This window comes from Raphanus sativus, chromosome 6 (genome assembly GCF_000801105.2).
Source record: "Raphanus sativus cultivar WK10039 chromosome 6, ASM80110v3, whole genome shotgun sequence".
NCBI classification, from domain to species: domain Eukaryota; kingdom Viridiplantae; phylum Streptophyta; class Magnoliopsida; order Brassicales; family Brassicaceae; genus Raphanus; species Raphanus sativus.
In genome coordinates this window covers 39463314-39475777 of record NC_079516.1, presented here as the reverse complement: position 1 = coordinate 39475777, position 12464 = coordinate 39463314, and the positions used below count along the sequence as shown (strand labels likewise).

At 39.5% G+C, this 12464-nt stretch overlaps 2 protein-coding genes and 1 long non-coding RNA gene across 3 annotated transcripts; 1 reads left to right on the top strand and 2 right to left on the bottom strand.

Moving 5' to 3' along the window:
• The first annotated feature begins 3197 nt into the window (after positions 1 to 3197).
• Positions 3198 to 5337, top strand: LOC108813340 (uncharacterized). Its single transcript, XR_001943554.2, has 5 exons — positions 3198 to 3345; positions 3661 to 3969; positions 4271 to 4562; positions 4645 to 4901; positions 4973 to 5337. It is a non-coding gene; the product is annotated as an uncharacterized LOC108813340 (long non-coding RNA).
• A 2585-nt stretch (positions 5338 to 7922) lies between these two features.
• Positions 7923 to 8475, bottom strand: LOC108808474 (uncharacterized). Its single transcript, XM_018580611.1, has 2 exons — positions 8043 to 8475; positions 7923 to 7948 (listed from the first exon to the last, which is right to left on the bottom strand). Exons 1-2 carry the CDS (start codon positions 8473 to 8475, stop codon positions 7923 to 7925), a joined length of 459 nt encoding a protein of 152 aa, XP_018436113.1.
• Positions 8476 to 9747: 1272 nt separating this feature from the next.
• On the bottom strand, positions 9748 to 11610 carry LOC108805693 (scarecrow-like protein 7). The gene has a single exon (XM_018577628.2). It carries the CDS (start codon positions 11486 to 11488, stop codon positions 9992 to 9994), a length of 1497 nt encoding a protein of 498 aa, XP_018433130.1. The 5' UTR covers positions 11489 to 11610; the 3' UTR covers positions 9748 to 9991.
• Positions 11611 to 12464: the final 854 nt, after the last annotated feature.

Here is a 12464-nt window from a genome sequence, read left to right as displayed (position 1 = left end):
GAACTCAGATAAGATCCCTGACCTTTCTCCTTTCCGATGAATACTGAACCTGACTCCTCAGCTAACCTCTCTTGTTGAACTGCAAACCAAAACTCATCATCCTTTCGTTTTTACAGATCCCAAAGACGACTCCACCTGAAAATGCGTAACCTCGAGGTCTCCTTGTTATGACCTCTGCGTCTCAACAGGTAACTCCTACTTCGCATCTTTATGATTCTTCAAATAACAGACTGAAGAACTAACTCAACCTCTCCTTTTTTTTATTGTTTTGCGAGATCACCACGGAGCTACCTGGAGATGAGTCGTGCTTCTCAGCACACGTTCAGAACCCCACAGCAGAAGTCGAACTTAGTGCCAGGTACACACTTAGTTAGGAAATCTGCCGGGTTCTTAGAAGTATGAATCTTCGCTAGGTTGACGATCTTCTTAGCAACAATGTCTCTGATGAAATTGAACTGAGTGTCCATATGCTTTGTCCTTTCGTGATGCACTGCATTCTTAGATAGAGAAATTGCGCTTTGTGAATCACAGTGTATCCTTACATTGTCTTGCTTGTATCCCAACTCAGACACAAAACCCCTTAGCCAAATAGCTTCTTTAACTGCTAAGGTCAGAGCCATATACTCAGCTTCGGTGGTTGAGAGCGCCACTACTGACTGTAAACCTGACTTCCAGGACACAGTGTTGCCTCCCACTTGAAACACAATTCCCGAAACTGATCTTCGTTTGTCTAGATCTGTAGCATAGTCTGAATCCGAGAAACCCTCCACCTTAAACTCTGTAGATTTCTTGAACGTAAGACACTTTTCATAAGCTCCTGCTACATACCTCAACACCCACTTCACTGCTTCCCAATGCTCTCTGCTAGGATGTGTCATGAAACGACTGATCAATCCTACTGCAAACCCGAGATCAGGTCGTGACCCAACCATAGCATACATCAAGCTGCCAACTGCGCTTGCGTATGGCACATCCTTCATCAACTCAAACTCATCAGCTCTTTCCTTAGGATGTAGACTTTTTAACTTGAAATGAGATGCCGTAGGAGTAATCACTGACTTCGCTTCAAACATACCAAATGTTTTCAAAACCTTCTCGAGATACTTGGATTGCGATAGCTTTAGAATCCCATTCTTCCTATCACGAGTAATATCCATCCCAAGAATCCTTGAAGCTTTTCCCAAATCCTTCATTTCAAACTTTCCACTCAAACTATTTTTTAGAGCTTTGATCGTAGGTTTATCCCCTGAAGCAATCAACATGTCATCTACATACAATAGTAGATAGATAGCCTTAGGTGTATCCACGTCTTTCATGTACACACACGAATCATACTCGCTTCTGACAAACTTTAGCTCCATCATGAATCCATGAAACTTTAAATTCCACTGCCTTGGTGATTGCTTTAGTCCATATAGGGATTTCCTCAACAAACACACCTTGTTCTCATCTCCTTTCTTGATAAACCCTTCTGGCTGTTCCATGAGAATTCTCTCATCGAGATCTCCATGTAAAAAAGCTGTTTTCACATCCATCTGCTCTAACTCATAGTCAAAATTCACCACTAGAGATAGAATCATTCTGATAGAGACATGCTTCACAACGGGTGAGAAAATCTCATTATAATCTACACCTTCTTTCTGTGAATAGCCTTTAGCAACAACTCTGCCCTTGTAGCGTGGGTCTTCAACTCCTGGGATACCAGGTTTTAACTTGAAGATCCATCTACACCCGATCAGCTTCTGATCCTTAGGTCTCTCAATCAGATCCCACGTCCTATTCTTCTCAAGTGATACCATTTCTTCCATAGCTGCATTATGCCAGAACTTTCTTTCTTTAGTTCTCATAGCCTCCGCATAAGTTCTAGGTTCCTCGATCTCAAGCTCTTCAGCAGCACTTAATGCGTATGCTACTAAATTAGCATCATCAAACCTCGACGGTGCCCTGACATTCTGTCTCCTGCTCCTGTCTCTAGCCAGTACATAGCCATCCAAAGAAGTATCCCCTGAACTGACCATGATACCCGTGCCAAGTTCTGAATCTGAACCCCCATCTGAACTCACTGTACCCTGAGAACTTTCACTGTCTGAATCATCTGAATAGTCTGACACTGCTCCACCTGAAGTAGAATCCCCTTCTTCATTTCCCTTAGGAGTAGGACCAAGAATCAATTCATCACTGAATGAAACTTTCTTTTTCATCTTCCTATCTCCCTTTGTTTCTTCAAGTGTAGATTCAGCGTTAGCCTTTTTTGCTTCTAAAGTATCCTTGTATACTTCCTCCTCATGAAACACCACGTTTCTGCTTGTAGTACACTGTCCATCATCTTCTATCCAAACCCTGTAGCCTTTTACTCCAAAAGGATAACCAACAAACACACCTTTTACAGCTCTAGGACTTGTCTTCTCTTGTATCTTGTGTACAAACGCAGAACACCCAAACCTTCTGAGATTTGACAAGTCAACCTTTCCACCTGTCCACCTCTCTTCTGGAATGTCAAACCCAATACTAGACCCTGGAGTTCGGTTTATCACATATACTGCGGTTGATGTAGCCTCTGCCCAAAACTCAGATCCCAGACCTGTTTCTGAAAGCATGCTCCTTACCTTATCCATTATAGTCCGATTCATGCGCTCAGAAACTCCATTCTGCTGCGGCGTGTAGGTGCACGTACGATGGCGCTTAACTCCTGAATCTTTACATAACTTGTCAAACTTGTAGTTGCAGAACTCTAAGCCATTGTCTGTTCTAAGACACTTGATCTTCTTTCCTGTTTGATTCTCAACCGCTGTTTTCCACTCTTTGAAACAATCAAATGCCCCATCTTTAGTCTTTAGGAAATAAACCCAAACCTTCTTAGAGTAGTCATCGATGAAACTCACGAAATACTTGCAACCACCCAGACTCTCTGGAGTAGACGGTGAACCCCACAAATCTGAATGGACGTAGTCTAAAATTCCCTTCGTTGTGTGTTTAGCTTCCTTGAAACTTTGTTTATGAGACTTTCCAAGCACACAACTCTCACAGAATTTTAAATCGTTTACTTCCTTGATTTGCAGATAGCCTCTCTTTATCAAGATGTTCATATTTGCGACGCTCATGTGCCCAAGCCTGGAGTGCCAAATGTCTACCATGTTGGGCTCTGCCTTTCCAAGATTAACCTCAGCTTTGTTCACAGTACCTTGAAGGTAATACAAACCATCTTGATAGTTGCCTGATATTACTTTTTCACCATCTTTAAAGAAATTAACTCTGTAATCTCCACCTTCGTAGGTACACCCAGCCTTCTCAAGCATACCGTATGATATCAAATTTCTGCTCATCTGCGGCATGTATCTGACATCAGTAAGTATGACCTCTACTCCGTCTGCATTTCTGATTTTAATATTCCCCATTCCTTTTACTTCACATTGAGTATTGTTAGCCATTAGAACCTTTCCACCATCCATGTCCTTATAGTCGTATAGGACATCACGTTGTGGCGTAATGTGGAATGAGCATCCTGAGTCTAGAACCCACTCCTTCTTAGAATCATTAATGCTTACAGTTAGAACTAGTGGCTGTCTCCGTTCAGAAACTGAATTTGCTGAGTCATTAGAGTCTTGAGACTTATTTTGTCTCTGAGGACACTCACGCTTCCAATGACCCTCTTTCTTGCAGATGAAGCAAGCCGTTTTACCATCTTTGTTTGCTCTTGGCTTGGACTGTGACCGTGGACCTCGAGACTTTGACCTGCCTCTACCAGACTGACCATTCCCATTTCCTCGATCATTCCTTCGACTAGATCTTCCCCGCGACTCAACATACAACCCTTCATTCGACTTACCAGTCTTCCCCACAAGACCCTTCTGTTTCAGCTCTATCTCCTTGGCATATGCTGAAGAGACGACTTCTCTCACTGTGAGTGTGTCTCTTCCTGTTCCATACTTCAGTGTATGGACTAGAGCCTCATATTGCGGTGGCAATCCTGTAAGTAACTGAATCGCTTGATCTTCATCACTTATGTTTATGTTGAGACTGGCTAAGTCGCTTATTAGCTTTAGAAAACCATCCATGTTTTCCTCAACACTTTTAGACTCATCCATTTTGAAACTTGCAAACTGTTGCTTCAAATAGATCCGATTAGGTAGAGTCTTTGTTTGATAATCGCGCTCTAATGCTTTCCACATTGCATAAGCTGTAGGCTCATGCATCACCTTTCGTAAGATCATATCGCTGAGACAGGTTCCCATAAGATTCTTAACTCTTGTATCTTTGGCAACCTTTGCAGGATCAAGAACTGGATCAGCACCTTCTTCCAGTTTCTCTGACGTCTTGAAGAGAGTAGCTCCTTCCTCAAGAACTGAACCAAGTCCCTGTATCTCAAGCTGGCCAAGGAGCTTATACTTCCACATCCCAAAGTCTCCCTTTCCGTCAAACTTATCCATCTGAAACCGACCCCGCGTAGGATCCATCTCAACCTTATCCTTATCCTTCTCCATACGATCCCTTCCTCAATCAACAGATCCACCTGAATCAAGAAGCCTCAAGCAAGCAAACCACAGCTCTGATACCACTTGTTGGTAATTTATCTTGCTTTTATCTCGATTCAGTTCTTAGGATATTCAAGTTATCTGTCGATTCGTTTCGTTTACTCGTTTGTAGGTGATCAAAGCGAAAAGTAAATGCACAACAAGATTGTTCACCCGGACTTCGTTTCCTACTGTCCGGGGAGGGAATCGGAATCCCTCAAGCTTCACTATAATCAGAATCAAGTTCCGGTAACAATGATACAACTCGATCTACGTCACAATGGAGAAGACGAGTTGATGTTACCTCCGAAATACACCCCAGGTAATCGGATCCTGCTGTGGCGACGTCACCGGAGACACTCCGACTCCGTTCCCGATCGATCGCCTCAGGTAGATCTTGCTCTCTCTGATTATTTCTTCGCGAAGCTCTCTCTGTGCTCTGATCTCTCTGTTTTGATCAGATCACCGTGAAGAAGACGTAGTGGCCGTTACGGTTGTTATAACAACCTGACTTTGCCATTTGCGTGTATGGGCTTAAGTGAAGCGAAGCCCATCTTGACACTTTCTCTTCTCCGCAAGTCTGAAGTCGAAACCCACAACGAGGAGGCCCAACTTACGAATGCTGAAGACCAAAGCCCACAATAGATTTCTACGATTCTTTCAAAATGTGACATTATAGTTATTGGAAATTTATTTGATTATTTAATAATAACGAAAAGCAGGAAAAAGGTGAGACTGAACTGGCTGACGTGAGAAAGGAATATTTACTGTTTATTCATCAGGCTTTCTCAGTGTAAAAGTTATCCTCACTTGGATTTACGTGCTACTCTAGTGATTCAACTACAAATTTGTACTTCACATGCTATTATCACAAAAATATAAGTATAACAATGTCCAAAATTAGTGTGTAATAAAATTCAAAACTTAGTTTAATACATCATAAATATCCATTCCATTTTTCCTATTTTCCCAACTATATAGCCATTTGAGAACATTAACTAGTTTTTTTTGTTTATTGAATATTTGAATCATGCAAGACTAGATTACTTATTACTCCACAAGAACATGGTCTTATAAGAGTTTTTTCATCTTCTCTCTTGTTTTCCATTAGAGTTTCTTCAATCTGATTGACGTTGGTGAGTTTCAATAGTCTTGACATCGGTCGAATTTTTGTTCCGACGATCTTTTTCCGGTTTAGGAGTTATCCAACCGGTTATGATTCCGACGTCGTACTTTACCTTTGATGGTCGTCCGGTTTTGATCTATTAAATTTTTGTCTTCTTCTCCAGCGATAAGCGTCCGACTCTATTTTTCCTAGTTTCGTATGTGTGAAAGTTTTGATGTTTGGTCGATTGAAGCTCACCAAGAATCTTTGAAAATCGGTGGATTGATGTAGTGGATGAGACCTCATCTCTGGTTGATGGAGGTTCTCCGATGGATGGTGGTCCGATCTGTGTGACGACTCTTCTAGCTATGTTTGTGGCTTAGGGTGTGAGATGAGACTTCAAATTGTCGATTGGTGCTTTTAGATGCTTGCTTTTTTATGCTTGGAACATAGGAGATGAAGATGCATGTTTTGAAGATGGTGGGTTCGTTGACCTTGTTTCTGGAAGGTTTTCGGTGGTTGTTGGTTAGTTCCATTGAAGTTTTAATCGGTGAAGATGGCTGAGAGTTCCAGCGTAAATTTTGGTCGATTAAAGCATGGAAGAGGTGTTGTGCGTTCGACGTGTGCCCCTTCATTTTTTACTTCGTGCATGTGGTGTTTACGTGTCTTTTCCTCATGTGTGGGTTTTGTTTTTGGGCATGTTGTTTACGTTTCGTCTGTGTTGGTTTTTTATTGTTTATTTTACTAGTTTGTGACAAAAAAAATTACTAGTTTGTGTATTTTCTAGACTTTTTGTAAGTTTTTTCTTTGTTTAATATTAATACTATCAGATGGGAAAAAAAAGTTAGTTTCTTTTCATTATTACGCATTCTTTCGTGGAATTGATCCCAAATGATTGGTGTATATTTCCGTGTCGTTTTCTACAAGCTAAAGAAATGGTCAATCACAAATCTTTTCGTACCAATCTCTGCCTTAATATATAAAAACGCTTTAATTTCCTAAAACCAAGAATGACTTTATTAGTAACTTTTCGTCTTTTTGTTGTGGTCTCTCCTTTTCTGTTCTGTTCTTCGTTCTTGTCATTATTATTATAATTTAATATACTAAACTCAAGATTCAGTTCAACGATTCAATGAAAGAAAAATCAGAGAATATGATGAAGATGTGTAATCGTCGTACTTGTACTGATTGATAAAAGAAACTGACACCAACACAAAGATGCCGGAATGTACACTAAAACCCACGAGGCAAATATTTGCTTACCAATCATTTAACAAAAGAAAATAGAATATTTTACTTTTTTGTTTCTTTTTTTTTACTCTTGTGAAGAAAAGAGCCCAAGAGAGGTTGGTATTTTACATAAGCTGGGCTTTACGACCCAATATAGAGCTTTTTCTGTTCTTTCATAACCCATTGTAGAGATACACATATGCACAAAACGTTTTAGTAATTGTTTTGAGAAATTCATATGTTTAGGCCTAGATTCAGAATTTCGGTGAATCGGGTGGTGGCTGAGTCTAAACTTTAGACGCCTTCCTTAACGAATACATCATGATAAGTTTTCCAAAAATAGAACTGTGTTAGAACAGGGGCAGAGTCAACAGTATAACAAGTTTCATTCGGTTTTACAATCGACAATTTTTATTGAAAGAATCAAAAATGTTGGTTACATTTTTTTTTCTAAACTTGCTACACACATTTCTCCTCCTGTTACTGTTCTAGCTAGTATATAAGAGTCTGAAAGTAAAAAAAAAAATCTAGTTCGGTAAGTTCGATAGTTTTACAAGTTATTAACCAACATTGTCTCAGAAAAAAAAGTCCAATGTGAAATATGAACAAGTTTCAGCCGGTGTAGACCATTTGAACAATCCATGTGAATATGTAATAAGCAGGGACCATAAACGATAATGCATTAATAGATGTATTCCGGTTTGCAAATTTAACTATGTAAGGACTAAGGTGGAGAGACGTGAGAGTGAGACAGATGCATGCATACACCTCATATTTAAAAGTGACAGTACTCTTTCTTTTCCTTTTTGCTACACACAAATCGTCACTTGCATTTCTAAAGAAAAACGGATGTTCCCAAAAAGATAGATTTCAGAACAAAACAAGACAAAACTTACAAGCAACATAACGTATTTAGTAAAAGAAAAAAAGAACAACAAAAGATGTGAGCCGAAAAGAGTTGTTGGAACCATACGAACATGGGGATACAATACAGTTAATCTAGATTATAAATAATCTAAATTAATTTCTAGAAATCAAAGTGAGATCTCTACAATCCATCATTATGTATCTCCAACTTAACACTCCCTCGTCGCAGCATTTCCTAAAAATCCAAGAGATCCATCAGCTCAAATTAACCCTAAGATAGTTACGCGTTTTTGACAAACCTAATTGAAGAAAAAAGTGTGTTGGTGTACCTGAGATTGTTTTGTCATCAATTTTATCGGTCGTCTTAGATCTAGCATGGGCTCTCTTGAGCCCAAATAGCTCCTTCCACGTACCCTGTGAGGAAATGGACGAAGAAGGCAAAAATTGTGGCCTGATGGAAAAGATGTTGCCATAGACAGGACCCTCTTCATCGACAAGAAGCTCTTCTCTTAAGGTCCTACGAACATGACTGGTCTCCTTGAACGGTAATATCTTTCCTTTGAGGAAGATCTCATCAGCGGGAATCATGGAGTAATCGGTGACAGAGAACTCAAAATCATCAGGGATTTTGGAGAAAGAGCTTCTAGTGTTGACGTTGTTGCTCTTAGTGCTATTCTTTTCCGATCTGATTTCAACGAATTCATTAGAGAATGAGATCCTAGCTGCACCATTTATGGAGTTATGCATGTCCATGCATGCCATTGTGGCTTGACGTTTACAAAGAAAGACTTATTGAGAAAGAATTAAGAGATAGAGACTCAACTGCAGATAGAAATAGAGAGGCCTAAGTCATTAACCTTTATAATATATATAGAGAGAGTTGCGATGAGATGCTTAGTGTCCAACTCATAGATCCATCAATTAAGTTCGATTTTTATATATATATGTCAAGAACATGCATTATGCAGGCTTGAGCCATCTCTTGGTCTAGATGATAATGCTAACATAATCAAGTAGACTACATGTTTTGTCTTGTCCATTACACTCGATCTATATATTCCGGAGAGGGTAGTAAAAAAAAGTGTTGTATAATATCATTCATTGGCAAGATATTGATATTCGTATCTTGGTGGAGTTCAAGATCACATGTAGGCACGTGAGAACCATCCACTCTCCTGTGTTATTTCTTGTTTTCTTGATTACCATCATATTAATAACTAGGATTCAATAATGATTGGGATAATACGTTCTAATTAATATCCACGTAACATATAATTGTAACGTGCAGTCAAAGCACCAGGGTTGTCAATTTGTCATTTCACGTGCTCAAAAATTCAATGGAACCCTCTTTCTGCCATGTGTTGAGCTGGGACATGCCCACATATCACTACACTCATGATTGGTCAAAGTGCAATTTCATATCATTATAGGAAAATATCAAAACATCATTAGTTTAACAAATAAACCATGTCGACATGTCGTTCACGATTCTGTAAAACGAACAACAAAACATGTGAAAAACTGACAAACATGATCTACCTTTCACTTTTCCATATTTCTCTTCAAGTTTCTTACATTGTAGATCTCTTGACAAGGTGACAAAAATGGAAGCAATTCGTAGCAGAAGATTATGTGCGAAAGCGAAAAGCAATTAAAAAGAAATGCTAGTTTAATGAACAGAGTTTAGGTCCGGTTTATTTGGGCCGAGAGAAAATTTATAAACACAATGGGCTTTAGTCGGAAGGCAACTTCGTTAGATATAGGAAGGTTCAACTACAAGAAGGTTTAGCGTGTGACATCGAGAAAGAGGCTTGGGATGTAGGGACCAAAAGACCACTATTCCAGATCTCTAGTTAAGCTGACAGATGAATTGTATTTCGTACAGTTTAATATGTGGTTTTACCTTTTCTTGTAGTATTCATTTCCATGAAGTCAGAAACTCTCTGACACCTGCTTCTGCTAAATATATTTTTTTATCAATATTTCAATAATATAATATTTTATAAAATCAAGGTAGGCTTGCATTTACGAAAAAATAGTGAAAATGTTAGATGCAATATTACAAATGAAGAAAAAGACCAAACATCACATCAGTCCAAATACAAAAAGGTTATCTAAAAGGTGAAAATAGCTTAGAGTAATTATACAACTTTGCTAATTCAGAGAAAACCCCAACTAGCTATCCCTCAAACAATTCAACTCCAAAACTAACTCAAAAGACAACTACACAAAAAAAAAAGATATGGTTGGTTTGGTTTGGGTTGATTGGATCAGATGGTCAATGCCAAGAGGAAACAGTGAGGAGAGGCACATTGTTCCAGGCCAAGGAGATGAACCCTGGCTCCGATTCCACAAGTGAATACAATGTACTGTAGTGGTAGTTCCACAGAAGTAAGTTCGCTTGACTAACCGCGTAATTGCTCGGTTTAACCGGCTCGAAACCGGCTTTCTCCATCAACACTCTCCATTGCTCTTTCTCTTCCATTCTCCCTGACCGGGTTCCTGGTTTATCATTATTTCCGGGTCGGACCAAATCCAATATTCGCCGACCGAACAGAACTCTCTCCACTCTCAGCCTTTCCATCGAGTCTCGCTTCAAATTCGGTTCGAGTGATTCAAAAACCGCGGAATAGAACCGAAGAGCGTTCTTAACCCGGTTCGCGAATCCAACCGGGTTCAAACTCACCTCGTATTCACCAAGAGTCACAATCCTCGGCTTAAGCGATCTGGCGAGCCTGAGAGCAGTATCAACCGTCGTAGCCGTTTCATCAAGACGCTTGTAAAGCTCGAGCATGAAATTCACGGCGAGAACCTCATCCGGGTCGACCCGGAAAGTAGACCCGTTAAGCAATTGAACCGGAGTGAGAACCGGATAAAACTCGAAATTCAAACCCAAAAGCCTCGCGAAGTCGCTCAGGCGGTTTCCCGTAGCGACCAGAGACGGTCCCGGAGCTTCACCGAGAGACGGAGCGGGTATACCCGAGATCCGAACCCGTTCGGGTTTTCCAGAAGCTCGGGTCGCCAGATCTTGCAACAGAGCGGCCCACTGGATGCCTTGGAAGATCCCGAAGTCGACGACGTGGATGTTTCTTGATTCTTGCGTGGCTTCAAGAATCGCCTGGTTCGCCGTCAGGTGAGCGAACTTGGAGTAAGGGCAAGCGTCGTTCAACGTCTTGTACGAGAAGATGAAGTCCTCCGGAGACGGAGGCGCCGGAGGAAGTTTGTCGGACAGAGCTTCGGCGAAGTAGAACCCGACTCGCTCTGTCGGGTCGCCCGTTTCCGAGACGGATTCTCGGATCCTAATCAGCGTCTCCGGTTTGGTATCCGATAACCGGGCACAGTCGTGGATAGCTTTCAAAACCGGCCGGTTTAGATCGAAGTCCGGCTCCTCGGACACTAGCTGCGGCGGAGCGGTGGAAACCGGCGGGTTAAGATCCGAGGGAAGAGTGAGTCGACTCGGGAACTCGAGGAATGGATCATGGCCGCCGTTGAGTAGGCTTTCCATCCACTCGTCTGAGTCGAACTCTACATCAGATGAAAACCTAAAGCCCTTGGAACAAGTGGCGTTCTGAGGCTCCAGTAGGGGGAAGTGAAAATCCGGGTCTCCGGTTATCTGAAACGGGTCTGATAGACCCGAATCTGTTAAGGGGTAACCTAATGGTTGATTCGGCCATGGGTTGTGTTGTTCTTGTTGTGATTGCTGTTTCTGCTTCTGTTTGATGAGCTGTTGGGCTATGGCCATTAAGTTGCCACTGTCGGTGCACATATAAGCCATTACTCCGCCTTCAAACTCGCTGGAAGAAGCTTTTTTTTTGTTTGAGAGTCTTCGGGTATGAGAGGAAACAAAAAGCTTCCTTACCCCTATATCTCCAAACCCAAAGCTCCGATACCCTCCTTCTATTTTACTGATTTTTTTTTCTAATAACGTTGTAAAATACGAAACTACCCTTAAACCTAATGAACAAAATCTTGATCATTCGATTTCATTTTATTTTGTTTTCAACTTGGGTAATTGTGTGATGTCAAAAAAAAAAAACGAATTGTGTAGTTGTGTTGCTAGTAATTTAATTATATTTTTAATTAGTTGCCATGTTAAGTTACAACTTTTTAATGTTTTGTTTCAGATTATTATCATATGCAAACTTCAAAGTATTATTAGAATATAACTTTAGAATAACTCAGTCGTATATTTATAAACTAGGTGATTAACCCGCATATGGACATAAATATTTTGTAGTTACTTATTAATATATATTAATATATATATATATATATTACTAAGAAAAAAATTGTAGTTCTTATTAATGTTTTCGTCGGAAATTTTGAATTATTATATATTTTTAAAATTTATTTGTACATTATATTCGTTATTTTAAAAAATCACTCAGTATTCTCTTTTTAGTTATACAAAATAAATTTTTACTTGATTTATATTTAGTTATGTGTTTTCTGATTTTGAATTTTTAACTTTTTTGTTAAAATATACTTTCGGATAACAATGCAATATATATAAAAATATATTTTTATTTTAAATATTTATTTTAATTTTTGGATAATTCTTATTATTATTAATTTTAATCGGTTATCAAATCATATAGATTTTATATTCATTTTTACTTTGACTAATTTATATACTTTTTATTAAAGATATAAAAGATATTAACCACTCTATTTAACGTGAAAGATCCGTCGCAAAAAATCATTTCGAAAATAATATATATATATATATATATATATTCTTAAGAAAAATT

Coding starts and splice junctions, on each gene's coding strand:
- LOC108808474 (XM_018580611.1), bottom strand. CDS start 8,475: ATGGCATGCATGGACATGCATAACTCCATAAATGGTGCAGCTAGGATC. Junction 7,949..8,042: donor TGATGACAAAACAATCTCAG/GTACACCAACAC, acceptor TTGGATTTTTAG/GAAATGCTGCGACGAGGGAG.
- LOC108805693 (XM_018577628.2), bottom strand. CDS start 11,488: ATGGCTTATATGTGCACCGACAGTGGCAACTTAATGGCCATAGCCCAA.